This window comes from Dictyostelium discoideum (assembly GCF_000004695.1).
Source record: "Dictyostelium discoideum AX4 chromosome 1 chromosome, whole genome shotgun sequence".
Lineage (NCBI taxonomy): Eukaryota > Evosea > Eumycetozoa > Dictyosteliales > Dictyosteliaceae > Dictyostelium > Dictyostelium discoideum.
The window spans coordinates 1,394,655-1,409,069 of record NC_007087.3 but is presented as its reverse complement, the minus strand read 5'-3'; the positions used below and the strand labels follow the sequence as shown (position 1 = coordinate 1,409,069).

The following is a 14,415-nucleotide window of genomic DNA, read 5'->3' as shown; positions in this document are numbered from 1 at the left end:
TTCTGGTATTATTGTAGCTTGTGTTTTATTATTCCTTACTCCAATCATCAAACATACTCCATTATGTATTCTATCTGCAATTGTAATTGCTGCTGCAATATCACTATTTGAATTTAAAGAAAGTTATGAACTATTTAAACATGGTGAGGTTTTAGGTTTTGCTCAATTATTATTCGTTTTCATTATTACATTAATGCTTGGTTCAGAAATTGGTATTGTTGTTGCTTTTTGTGTTTCTATACTTCAAATTATTTATTTCTCTGCTCGTCCACAATTAGTAACACTAGGTAGATTACCTGGTACTTTAGTATTTAGAAATGTTAATCATTATTCTGGTGCCATTACAAATAAAAGAGTTAAAATACTTAGATATGATGCTCGTTTAACTTATTATACTGTTAATCATTTCCGTGATTGTTTATATAATGTAATTTCAAATGATAATAATAATAATAATAATAATAATATTAATGCAACAACTGGTGGTGATAATTCACCTTCAATTGATAATGGTACAATTCATACTGTCATTATTGATATGGTTAATGTAAGTTCAATTGATTCAACTGCAATTGATGTTTTAAATGAAATTGTTGATTTCTTTAAATCTCAAAATGTTACTATCCTTTGGTCAGATATTCGTCCAGCAATACAAAAAGTTATGCATAGAACTGGTTTCTTAAAGAAAATTGATCATCAACATTTCTTTAACTCTACTGATAAAGCTTTAGAATATTCTTTATCAAATTAAAAATTAATATATTAATAAAATAAATGTAAAAACAAAAATTATATATATTTAAAACTATTTAATTTATTATTATTATTTTTTATTTTTTAAAAAAATTAATTATTTTATTTGTTTTAAGTTTTAAGGTAATTAAAAATAAAAATAGAGAAAGAATAAATTTGTATTTGTATTTGTATTTGTATTTGTATTTGTATTTGTATTTGTATTTGTATTTGTATTTGTGTTATTATTATTTTTTTTTTTTTTTTTTTTTTTTTTAACTATAAATTTGTTCATAAAAATCTAAAGTCAAATTATCTTGTTCAATAGTTGAATCATTAAAAATAAGAAATTGTTTAATTAATGCTGGAGAATTTAAAACTAATTCCTCCTATTTTAAAATTAACCATTAAAAGAAAATTAGAATTATTTTAAACTATTATTTTTTTATTTTTTTATTTTAATACTATTATTTACCCATCCATAAAAAATATTAAAATATTTCTCTGCAAATTCTCTAATATCAAAAAGTAAATAAGAGTCACATTCAAATCCAAAGATTACTGATAAATTGATTAAAACCATTTCATTACTACGAGTTTCATTCAATGTTTTAAAATATAAAAGCAAAGATTTTAAAAAAGATAAATGACCAAATCTAAAATATATATATATAGAAAGAAAGAATTAATTAATTTTAATATCTTCAATATATAATGTAATACATAAACTTTACATACTCTAAAATAAAACGATTTAAAGTAATTACTTGGTGATATTCAAATAATGTAAATGATGTATTTGAATCCTTTACTGTGAAAATTGGTGGTTTTATATTTGAACATTGAATAGCACTACCAGGTAAATTTTTTAATTCTATTGAAGAACTTCCAAATAATTGACTATTATTTTGATTTCTAAAACAAATTAATTTCTAATTAAAATTTCAATTAGTGATTAAAATTATTTTTAATTTTATTATTATTATTATTATTATTACTATTATTATTATTATTATTATTATTATTATTATTATTTATTATTATTTATTATTATTATTATTATTTATAACTTACCTCTCCAGTAATTGTTTTCTCTAAAGTTAAAATTATTGTTTTATAAAAATCATTATGATTTTCAAATGGAGATGATAAATTTTTTATATAGTAATAATCTTCATCAATTTTAATTATTGAATATTTAATATGTTTGTTTTGTAATTTATTTTTAAATTTTGGAATTAATTTTTTGAAACCAGATAAATTCTTTCTAATAAGATTGTATATGTTTGAGAATGAAAATTTTAATTGATGATGAATTAATTGAATATTATTATATGATAATAAATGTTGTAATAATTTTATACATTGTAATTGATTAATCTCTTCACTATTTTTTCCATAAACCCATTTACCAATATCATATATTGAATCAATAAAATTACTATTTGATTTCATATTAAACTAAAATTAGTAAAAAAAAAAAAAAAAAAAAAAAAAAAAAAAAAAAAAAAAAAATTAGTAAAAAATTTTAATTAGTAATTAATAACTAATATATTTACAGAGTATGAATAAAATAATTTCTCTTCATTTGAAATTATTAAATTTAAAGAATCTAAAATAAAAAAAAAGGGGATTAATATGGTAAAAACTAATTTTTATTTTTTGAAAATTAAAATTAATTTAATTTTTTATATTATGTATACATACAATTTTTTAAAGTTTCAATATCTCTAAAAGATTTTTTAACATTATTTTCAGTTATATCAAAATTTGATATATGATTTTCAATTAATCTATAAAAAAGTTTATCTTTTTTATCTTTACTTAGATTATTATTTGAAAAACCATTATAACATTTGCTATAGTTAAAGTTGGTTGGAAGTTCATAAATTATATAAACTAATTTTTTATCCTTATCTCTACAATAATCAAAGTATTTTAAATGATTATTTTCCCACATTGGTTGGCTTTTTTTACCATTAATTTCAATATCAAGAACTTTAATTTGACTTTCTTGGTAAATTTCAACACCATATTCCTATTATTAATAATTAATATTAATTATTTTAAAAAAAAAAAAAAATAAAATAAAATAAAATATAATAATTACCTTTTCTTTAATATTAATTATATAAAGTAATCCAGTGTCAGATTTATAGGTCTTTTTAAAACTTGAAATTTTAATTGTTTTGAATGGATCAATTTTATTTGGTAAATTCATTTTAAAACTTTTTTGTTCATCAAATAAAATTGATGCTTCAAATTGTTCAAAGTATACATCTAAATTTGAATTTGGAAATTTTTCTAATAATCTATCTTTCTCTTTAATAATAATTTTAATTATTTTTTTAATTACAAATAAAAAATGAATTCTTGAAAGATCTTGATTCTTTTTTTTTTTTTGTTATTTAATTTATTAAAATATTAATTATTAAATTTTATAAAAATAAAAATTAAAAATGTTAATATTAAAATTTAAAAATACATACATTCAATTTAATAATGATATCATTTAAAATAGTATCAGAAAATTTAAAATCAATATAATTGACAATTGATTTAAAAAATGGATTTGATTTATTATTTGTAGTACTGGGATCTGGTTGAATATTTATAAATGGGTATGTTAATTTAAAATCATAATTTTTATTATTATTATTATTATTATTATTATTATTTGATGATGATGAAGAGATTAGGTAAAGATTTTCAAAAGAATAATTTAAATATGATATAAACATTGAATCATTTGGTCCATTTTCTCCAATATCATATGCACCCAATATTAAATGAAATATTGCTTTCAAATAAAGATCCTGTTGAAGATTATTTGATTCAATTATTGATTTAAAATTAAATTGATCCATTGGAGTTAAAAAAATGTTACTTTTTTCATTACTACATTCATCTATGGATTTTTTTTCAACTTTAAAATCTTTATACCATAAAGAATCAAATTCAGATTTTTTTTCAATAAATTTAATTTGATTTTTAATATCTTCTTTATTTGAATAATATTCTATAACTCTATAAGTCTTTTTTTTTTTTTTTCCTCAAAAAATTAGTTTTTTTTTTTTTATTTTTTTTTAAAAAAATAATTACTTTTTCAAAATCTTGACCACCTAATATCAGATATTCTTTATAGTCAGTGTTCTTTACATTATTATAACCTTGTAATGTTACTTCTTTGCAATCATAACTCTATATTTTTAAAAAGAAAAAAGAAAATTAGTAAAAAAAAAAAAAAAAAAAAAAAAAAAAAAAAAAAAAAAAAAAAAAAAAAAAAAAGTAATAAATACTTTTGATTTGTCAATAACTTTAAAAATTTGTCCATCCTTTTTCTCTGAGAAAATATAATTTTTTTTATCCATTATATTATTTTAATAGTGTTTGAGTAATGAAAAAAAAAAAAAAAGAAAAAAAAAAAAATAATAATAAAAAATGAACTGATATGAAAAGAAAAAAAAAAATAAAAAAATAAAAAAAAATAAAAACAAAAATAAAAATTATTTGTTTTTTTATTAATATACTTATTATTTTAAGAGTGTTGAATCGAACTCATTCAATACCAGCAAGATTTAAAAAAACAAAAATGATAAAAATTAATTTTTTAGTGTTTTTTTTAGTTTTTTTTGTATTTCTTAGTGTTGTTTGGGGGTGAGTTTTTTTTTTTTTTTTATTTTTTGTTGGGGGTATTGGACAATGATATAAAAAAATTTTATTTTTATTTTTTTTTATTTACAATTATTTTTATTTATTATTTTATTATTTATTTATTTTTTTTTTATTTTCTAAAAATTTGACAAGTTTTTGTTGAAATAACCATCCCAATAATGAAATAAATTATTTTTAAATTTATAAAAATAATCAGCTGCTATGTTATTTCCAATTAATATTGTAGAATTAAATTTTTTAAAATAATTTGATGAGATTATACTGCTATAATATGATTCTATTAGTTCACCTAAATCTTGATAATTTTTTAAAGTGAATAATTTAATATTAAAAGAATTTGTAATTACATTCTTTAAAACATTTTGAATTGTAATTGGATAATTAATATTATATTTAAATAAAATTTCAAGGTAACTAATTTGATGATCAATTGAAAAGAAACGACAATCAAATTGATCACCATTATAATTTGGATTATTTAAATGATGACCAAATGAAACTTGATTTAATAAATTATTAAATTTATCATCAGATTGATTAATTTCAATTAATAATTCATTAAATATGAATGAAACTAATTTAAAATCTGCATTTCTAGATGAAACAATTCTACACCAATCTAAAATAATTGAATTACATTTACTAATATTATTAAAATAGTAAACCCCTAAAAGATAAGATCTATATTCTAATATTAATTGATATTCATTAAAACCACTCGCAAATTCAATTATAAAACTTGGTAAAATATTATCAATAAATTTTGTACAATTTGTTTTGACAAATGGAATTAAAAAATTAAAAATTAAAATTCTCTTTAATTCTCTCTCTAAATTAAAATCTTCAAATTTTACTATTGAATATTTTTTATATAAATAATTATAATTATTATTATTATTGTTTTGTTGATTACTTTTAAATAAAATTGAAATAATATTATTTAATTTTATTTGCTCTTCATTTTTAAATAAATTTTCAATTGATTTAATTGATTGAATAATTTTTTCATCATTTTTATTTTCATTAAATTTTATTAATTTTCTAATTTTTTTTAATAATAATGAATTTTTACCATGGTCTTTATTCTCTTTATTTATTTTAAATTGTGAATAAATAATACATTGAATAAAATTTAAAAGTTTATTAATTTTAAAATTTAAATATTTTTCTGAAAAATAATAGATTCTATATGAAAAATCAATATTAAAACTTTCAATAAATGTTGATTTATTGTAAATTGGTTCAATTGAATTCCAAATTTTAATAAATAATTTAAAATCAATTAAAAACAGTTTATTAAAAATCGGTTTTATTATTGCATGAAAAGTTTTATTATCTGGAATTTTATAATTCATTTCATTAAATAAATAATTTACACAATTCGGATTATTTGATGAAAGTGACCATTTTAATGCATTGAAATTGAAATATTCACTAATACAATCACTTGTAAAATCCATTTTAATTTTTTTATGAAAGAATTCAATTAATTTTATATCACCATTACAAAATACTAATCCCCAAAACTTTTTTTCATCTTTTATATTTATATGAAAACTATTTGAATCTCTTTCATAATCATTAATAAATTCATTTAATATTACCATACATTTTGAACTAATTAAACATTCAAATAAATTTAAATATTCAATATCATTAATATCTAAATTATTACAAAAAACTAATTTATATTTATGAATTTTGTAAAAACTTTTTAATAATTCTTTTTTTTCTTTATTATTTAGTTTTTGATTTTCTATTTGATTTAAATTATTTTCTGAATTATTATTATTATTATTATTATTATTATTATTATTATTATTATTATTATTATTATTATTATTATTATTATTATTATTATTATTATTATTATTATTATTATTATTATTATTAATATATTCTTCATAATCATCATTATCATAACTATCATCAATTTTTAACATTCCTTGAAGTAATTCTTTTAAAAAAAAAAAATTTTTAAATTCAAAACCCATTTTTAATTTATCTTTTAAAAATTCATAGTCACTATATTTTATTATATATTTTAAATCTATTTGATCATATTTATATCTTGAAACACTATTAAGGTATCCTTTATATTTTTTATCATTTTCAGTGATTACAAATTTGAATATAATATGTTTTAAATAAACATTAACAAAAACTTTTTTATATAATTCATAAATATTCTTATTATTGGTTTCCATTTGTTATTTTATTTTTCTATTTTATTTATACTAATTAAAAAAAAAAAAAAAAAAAAAATTTTAAATAATTTGTTTATTTTGTTACAACGTGTTTTTTTAAAAAAAATTTGATGAAAAAGATTCAGTGAAAAACCAAGTGGTCACTTTTAATTAAACTTTATTTTTTAATGTTTTGATTTTTTTTTTTTTTTTTTTTTTTTTTTTTTTTTTAATGTATAATTGTAAATAATTTTTTAAACTTTATTTAATAATTATTAATTTATAAAATTTAATTAATATAGGATATGTATTTTTAATATTTTATCTAGTGAATATAGAAAAGGCAATCTTTTTTAGAGATTGTGTGAATGGAATTGTGTGGAATTGTAATGGAGATCAAAATGGAATTATTTGTTCATTTCTCTAGTAGAATATATGATGAAAAGTATTTGATAATCTGCCAAAACATATTTAAATTCTGGGAGGAGTTTTTTTTTTATTTTTTTTTATTTTTTTTTTATTTTTTTTTTTTTTTATAATTGGGGACTGGTAATAATAATTTTATTCTTATACCAAAGTAATATAAATTTTAATTCATAATATTTATATACTGTTATATAATTCAATTATTTTTATATTCCAAAGGATTATATAATTCAATTATTTTTTTTTATTTTTTTTTTTTTATAAAGGATTAAAAAAAATAGTCTAAAACTTAATGATAAAAAAGTACCAATAGATTGAAGCGAAATGCAAACAGTTTTTCTTATTATTTTAAAAAGTTACCCAGCTATAAACATTTTAAACCAATAAAAAAAGGAAAACAATATAATTTTCAAATGAAAAATAAAAATCAATAAATGTAAAAATCGTGCTTTCATATCATTTCAGAAAGAAAATCTGCAAATGAAAAAAAAAAAAAATGAAAAAAAAAAATGAAAAAAAAAAAAATTAAAAATTAAAATAAAATAAAATTTTTGTAAGATGGAGAGAAACCTAGGGGTTCGAGTTTTTCTTTTTTTTTTTTAATTGTTTTTTTTTTTTTTTTTTCATTGATTGTTTAGATATTTTAAATCTTCCTTCTAAATTAATTTTAATATACAAATCAGTGATTAGAAAAAAAAAAAAAAAAAAAATTTTAAATAAAATAAAATTAAAAAAAAAAAAATCATTGACAAGAAAAAAAAAAAAAAAAAAAAAAAAAAATCAAATCCACCAAAGCAGTTGTGTGAAACATTTAACACACCCATTTTAAATTAATAATATTTATTTATAATTATTTTTTAATTTATTATTTTAATTTTAATTTTAATTTTTTTTTTTTTTTTTTTTGGATTTAATTATTTTAAATTAATTAATTGAAAAAAAAAAAATAAAAAAAAAAAAATACATTACATTATTAATTAAAAAAAAATAAAATAAATAAATAAATAAATAAATAAATAATAATAATCTTTTAAAAAACAATAGTAATAATAATAAATAAAAAAATAAAAAATGTCAATATTTTTTAAAAAAAGTAATAAAAAAGAAAATGAAACATCATCAAAATCAACATCAAAATCAAATAAAAAATCAAATAAAAAACAACCAAAGAAAACTATAGAATCATTACCAAATATAATATTAATTAATATTTTTAGTATTATTAGTGATGAATATCATGAGAATATATCAGATTTTAGATTCATTTGTAAATTATGGAGTGATTTAATTTGTAAAAATGTATCAATTCGAATTAATTTTAATAAACCAACAACAATGTTACAATCTCCACGTAGTCCAACAACATCATCAACATCAAAGAATAATAAATCACCAACATTAAATTCAGCACAATTACAAGCACAACAGGCACAACAACAAACTCCATTAGGATTTTATCATATTCAACGTACAATTGTTAAATTTTCAAGAATAAGATATTTAAGTTTTAGAAATAATCTTTCATTAGATGTTGATTTATTATTAGATATTTTCAATGGTACACAAAAGAAATTCTCTGATTCTTTACAACATTTAGATATTGGTAAAATGGAATTAGAGAAACGTGATCCAAAAATGCAATTAGTAAATCGTGTTTTAACCAATTTTCCAAACCTTGTCGCATTGGATATCTCTGATAATGAATTAACCGTTCAATCAATTAGCGCATTTAAAGATACTTTAAAGAATTGGAAATCTCATCCACATTTATCATGTTTAAATTTATCAGTTAATAAAATTGATTCAGGTGGTTCATTAATTTTAGGTGAAGCAATATTTAAAGATGATGATGATGACAATGAAAATAATAATAAAAGTAAAATTGAATTTTTAAATTTAAGATCTTGTTTATTGGTTGAAAAAAGTTTAGAAAACTTATTATGTGGTGAAAATAATAATGGAAAACTTTATAAAAAAGTTTTAAATTTAAATAGTTTATTAATTGGTCATAATTTTATTGGTTCATCGTCATCGTCATCGTCATCGTCAGGGGATGAAAATTGTGGTGGTATAAAAATTTTAGAGAAATTATTATTAAAATCATCAAAATTACAATATTTAGATTTAGAATATTGTTCAATAGGTATGAATGGTTTCACAGAGTTATCACCATCATTATTATCATCATGTTCTTCAACTTTAATTTATGTTGATTTAACATGTAATAAAATCGATACAAGTGATTCAACTAAACAATTTGAAGATTCAATTGAAAGAAATAAAGATTCACTCACTATGAAATTCTTTGATACAACTATGAATAAATGGAATTTTGAAAAATTAAAATCAAGATCTGAATATGTTCAATTACCAATGCTTTGTCAAAAACAATATGCTTTTAGATATCTTTTAGTAGATATGGTACAATCAATTCAAAAAAATGGTTATTATTATCCAACAATTTGTAAAATTAGTCAACAACAACAACAACAATTAACTAAATAAATAAATAAATAAATAAATAATTATTTTTTAAATTAAATATAAATAAAGTGAAAAAAAAAAAAAAAACAAAAAAATGTTTAATTATAATGTATTATTATTATTATTATTATTATTAGTTTTTTTTTTTTTTTTTTTTTTATTAATTTATTGTTTATTTTAATAAAAAAAAAAAAAGTGAATTATGTATAGTTTGTTTTTTTTCTTTTTTTTTTTTTTCTTTTTTTTTTTTTTTTTTTTTTTTTTTTTTTAAAAAATTAATTTATATTTAACATCTTGATGAACTACAAAATCCATCACCTTCTTTTAAGGCTGGTTTACCACCATCTGTAATATCGACTTCAGAGATGATCTCATGTTGATTCTTTGTCATTGAATTTGAATCAATACCTGGTAACGCTGATGCAACTTTTCTAAATAATGCTTTAATATTAAAACCTGCTTTTGCTGATGTCTCTGTAAACATAATATCATATTCCTTTGCTTTTGCTTCACCTTCTTCAATTGAAACCTGTCTTTTATCTGCTAAATCAGTTTTATTTCCTACCAACATTATTACTACATTGTTTCCTCTTTCATTTCTAACATCTTCAATCCATTTTATTGTATTTGTAAATGAAACTTTATCTATTTATTAAAAAAATTATTAAAAAAAATAAAAAAATAAAAAAAAATAAATAATAAAAAATTTATTTAATTAGAAATTGTAAAATAAAAAAAGATAGAAAAAAAAAAATAAAAAAAGATAGAAAAAAAAAATAAAAAAAGATAGAAAAAAAAATAATAATAAAAAATAATAAAAAGCTTACTTGTAATATCATAAACTACTATAGCAACAGAAGAATCTCTAATATAAGATGGAATTAATGATCTAAATCTTTCTTGACCTGCAGTATCCCACAATTGCAATCTTACTGTTCTATCTTCTAAATACATAGTTTTTGATAAAAAATCTATACCAATGGTTGCTTGATATGTAATATCAAATGTATCATACATAAAACGTGTAATAATTGATGTTTTACCAACAGATTGATCTCCTAAAAATACTAATTTATATTTTGATAATGATTCCATTGTTGTTATTTATTTATATATATATATATATTCGTTCTGTTGTATTTATTATTTATTACTATTATTGATTTATTTTTAAAACATATAATATATATTTTTTTTTTTTGTTATTGTTATTATTGTTTATTTTTTTTATTTTTTTTTTTTTAATTAATTGGGTAGATATTGATTTATTGGTCAGTTCAAAAAAATAAAAAAAAAAAAAAAAATTAAAAAATTAAAAAATAAAATTTAAAAAAATTAAAAAAACAAAAAAAAAAAAAAAATAGAAAAAAAAAAAAAAAATAAAAATAAAAATAAATTAAAGCTGGCAAAATCGCCTATTTGTTTTGTATTTATTATTTTTTGCTTTGTGTGTTGCTATTAATTTTATTTTTTATTTGTTTTTTTTATTTTTTTATTTTTTTTATTTGTTTTATTTTTTTTTTAATTTTTTTTAATTTTTTTTTTTTATTTGTATTTTATTTTTTATTTTTTATTTTTTTTTTCCAATAATTAATTAATATTAAATATTTAATATTATTATTTAATATTTTCATTTTCTCAAAGTTGTAGAATTATTGTCAAAAACTTCATTGAATTGATTTTTTTTTTTTTTTTTTTTTTAATTTTGGAAAATTGCCAACAAGACACCTTTGACTTGTTTTTTTTTTTAAGAAACATAAAAATTATCATTTTTTTAAGTTTTTTTTTTTTTTTTTTAAGTAAGAAATAATAAATTAATTGAATTACTATTATATTAAGTATAATTTAATATAAAATCAAACAAAAAAAAAAAAAGAAATTATTTTTAAACATTTTTTTAGATGTTCAAAAAATAAAAAAAAATGAAATTAGGTGTGAAAAATTTAAAATAAAAAAAAATAAGTAAAAAAAACAAATAAATATTTTTTAAATTCAAATTCCAATATTAATTTTTATAAAATTTTATAAGAATTAATAATTGTTGATGATGTTAAATAAAATAAAAAAACAAATATAAAAACTATTTATTTTAATTTTAATATTTTAATTTATTTTAATTTTCTAGATTTTTCCCATTGTTTAAGTTGGAATATTTGATCAGGAGATACAGACGGTTTCATTTCCCAAAAAACTTTCATTATATCATCCATTGTTATTGAAGTAACATTAATATCACGTTGAATAGCATATAAACCAGATTTCTTTAAAAGTGCATTTATATCAGAACCAGTGAAATTAATTGTATATTTTGCCAATTGATTTAAATCAACAGTTGAATCTACTTTAATTGAAGAATTTTTAATCAAAGTTTCAAAAATTGATTTCCTTTCATCAACTTCTGGTGGTCCAATATAAACTGTTTTATCAAATCTACCACTTCTTAGAAATGATGGGTCAATAGCTTGTGGCATATTAGTTGCTGCTAAAATCATAACTCTATTACCACCATCATTATTACCAATTGTATTATCTAATTCAATTAATAATTGTGAAATTAATTTTTTACTACTATTATTTGAAGATTCTTTTAAACCGAAAATTGATTGAATTTCATCAATGAAAATTATTGAAGGTGATGAATTAATTGCAATTCTGAATATTTCAGATAGAGTTTTTTCAGATTCACCAATTTCACCTTGAATTAACTCAGAGATATTTATAGGTATGAAATTTGCTTTAGCTTCAAATGCAACACATTTTGCTAACATTGTTTTACCAGTGCCTGGTGGACCATACATTAAAATGCCTTTTGGTGTTTTAACACCTAACCTTTTAATTGAGTCGGAATGTTGATAATCCCAAACCACCATTTCTTTCAAAACATCTTTTGCAACCTCCAATCCACCAATATCACTCCATAAAACTTTTGGTATCGATGGTGATATCTTTGATATCATAGTTTTATCTTTTCTATATTGTCCGCCAAATTCCTCAATAAAATCATTTTCTAAAAATTTAATATCATTTAAATTAAATGATTTAATTAATAATTCCTCCCCCCCCTCATCATCATCTTGTTTTTCATTTTCAATTTTATATCTTTTTAATGACTTAATTTTAGCATTTCTACATAAAATTGTAATATCACCACCCATTAAACCATTTGAATTTTCATTTATTTTTTCAATAATTTTTAAATTATTTTCAATATTTTCACCAAAACCTTTTAAATTCCAATTAAAAATTTGTTTTCTTTTTTCTTGATTTGGTGGATCAATTCTAATTTCTTCTTCAAAATTACTTCTAATAAAATTATTTAAAATTTTAATTTTATTTGTTATACCAATTATAAATATATTATTATTTTCATTATCATTATTTTCATTATCATTATTTAATAAATTTAAAAATAAATTCATTAATTGATTTATATTTTGTTGATTACTATTTTTATTTGAAGAATCAGTATTATCAAATTGTGGGAAAATTTCATCAATATTATCAAATAATAATATTGAATTTGTTGTTGTATTTTGTTTTGCTTGATAATATTTTAATAATAATCCTTTTGTATTTGGTTGATATTTTACTAAATCTGATAAATTAATATGAAATATTTTTATACCCATTTGTTTTGATATTAAATTTATCAATGTTGATTTTCCACATGATTGTGGACCATATAATAACAATGATTTAGGTTTACTAATTCCTAATTCACTATATCTTTTACTTGTTAAATTATTACCAAAATAAATTTTTAAAATTTTTAAAATTTTAATTCTACAATTATTATCAAATGTTTTTAAAAATTCTTCATTATTATTATTATTATTATTATTATTATTATTATTATTATTATTATTATTATTATTATTATTATTATTATTATTATTATTATTATTATTATTATTAAAAATTATTTTTGTTTGATTATTTATTATACCAAATTTATTAATTATATTATTATTATTATTATTATTATTATTATTATTATTATTATTATTATTATTATTATTATTATTATTATTATTATAATTATAATTATAATTTAAAATTTTTCCATTACGTTGAAGTAAATTTATTGAACCATTACTATTTGATAAAGGTGTACCAGATTTTAAACCAGATCTTGCCCATTCTAAATTGAATAATTTATTAATATCAATTTGATCTTGTTTTGAGTTATCTGAATGATTATTATTATTTATTGATAATGAAAGGTATAGATAATCAATTGGTTGTAAACTATATTTTGGTATAATATTAACAAATGTAATTTGATCATTAACTAATTTTAATATATCAATATGTTCTTTTAAAAACCATAATTGAATAGTTGGTAATGTTGTTGTTGATGATGATGATTTTATTGGTGATGATGTTGATGATGTTGTTGAAGTAGTTCTTTCTATAAATTTTGGTTCTACTATAAATTCACATAATATTGGTTCATCTTTTAAATAAATAACTATAAAATGTGATCTCGAATCAATTGCATTATTATTATTATTGTTATTATTTGAGCAGGATGATATTAAAGTTAATATATCATTTGGTGTTATATAACATCTATAAATTGCATTATTAATTTTATCTGATATTCTAGTGCACATTAATGTTTCTCTAGAAATATCTAAATACATTGGTAATGCTGTTTTAATTTTACATTTTATGTTATTATTATTCTGATCACCTGTCATTTTTTTTTTTTTTATATAAAAAATAAAAAAATTAAGAAAAAAAAATATTAAAAAAGTAAAAATGTGAAAAAATGAAAATTGAAGATTTCGGGAATGTAATTTTGCCAGCCCAATAAAAAAAAAAAAAAAAAAAAAAAAAAAAAAAAAAAAAAAAAAAAAAAAAAAAAATCAAACAGCCAAAATAAGATTTGTTTTAAATACAAATAATT

The 14,415-nt window shown here is 17.5% G+C and overlaps 6 protein-coding genes across 6 annotated transcripts in view; 2 read left to right on the top strand and 4 right to left on the bottom strand.

The window, feature by feature from the left end:
* Positions 1-751, top strand: part of DDB_G0268074 (hypothetical protein) — a gene marked incomplete at both ends in the record, with an annotated part of 3,083 nt that extends 2,332 nt beyond the window's left edge. The window contains one exon of the mRNA XM_642443.1: positions 1-751. This exon is cut by the window's left edge and continues 1,222 nt beyond it. Coding sequence (XP_647535.1) covers positions 1-751 — 751 coding nt within the window.
* A 256-nt stretch (positions 752-1,007) lies between these two features.
* On the bottom strand, positions 1,008-4,103 carry DDB_G0268072 (hypothetical protein; the record flags this gene model as incomplete). Its single annotated transcript, XM_642442.1, has 10 exons — positions 1,008-1,121; positions 1,208-1,388; positions 1,471-1,664; positions 1,807-2,193; positions 2,292-2,344; positions 2,440-2,770; positions 2,843-3,052; positions 3,222-3,767; positions 3,835-3,933; positions 4,032-4,103. The coding sequence occupies 10 exons, from the start codon at positions 4,101-4,103 to the stop codon at positions 1,008-1,010; spliced, it is 2,187 nt and encodes a 728-aa protein (XP_647534.1).
* A 420-nt stretch (positions 4,104-4,523) lies between these two features.
* DDB_G0268428 (hypothetical protein) lies at positions 4,524-6,401 on the bottom strand (the record flags this gene model as incomplete). The annotated part of the gene is made up of 1 exon (XM_642441.1): positions 4,524-6,401. One exon carries the CDS (start codon positions 6,399-6,401, stop codon positions 4,524-4,526), a length of 1,878 nt encoding a protein of 625 aa, XP_647533.1.
* A 1,689-nt stretch (positions 6,402-8,090) lies between these two features.
* On the top strand, positions 8,091-9,524 carry DDB_G0268070 (hypothetical protein; the record flags this gene model as incomplete). The annotated part of the gene is made up of 1 exon (XM_642440.1): positions 8,091-9,524. One exon carries the CDS (start codon positions 8,091-8,093, stop codon positions 9,522-9,524), a length of 1,434 nt encoding a protein of 477 aa, XP_647532.1.
* Positions 9,525-9,789: 265 nt separating this feature from the next.
* rab6 (Rab GTPase) lies at positions 9,790-10,598 on the bottom strand (the record flags this gene model as incomplete). The annotated part of the gene is made up of 2 exons (XM_642439.1): positions 9,790-10,148; positions 10,331-10,598. The coding sequence occupies 2 exons, from the start codon at positions 10,596-10,598 to the stop codon at positions 9,790-9,792; spliced, it is 627 nt and encodes a 208-aa protein (XP_647531.1).
* A 1,013-nt stretch (positions 10,599-11,611) lies between these two features.
* On the bottom strand, positions 11,612-14,206 carry DDB_G0268066 (hypothetical protein; the record flags this gene model as incomplete). Its single annotated transcript, XM_642438.1, has 1 exon — positions 11,612-14,206. The coding sequence occupies one exon, from the start codon at positions 14,204-14,206 to the stop codon at positions 11,612-11,614; it is 2,595 nt and encodes an 864-aa protein (XP_647530.1).
* Positions 14,207-14,415: the final 209 nt, after the last annotated feature.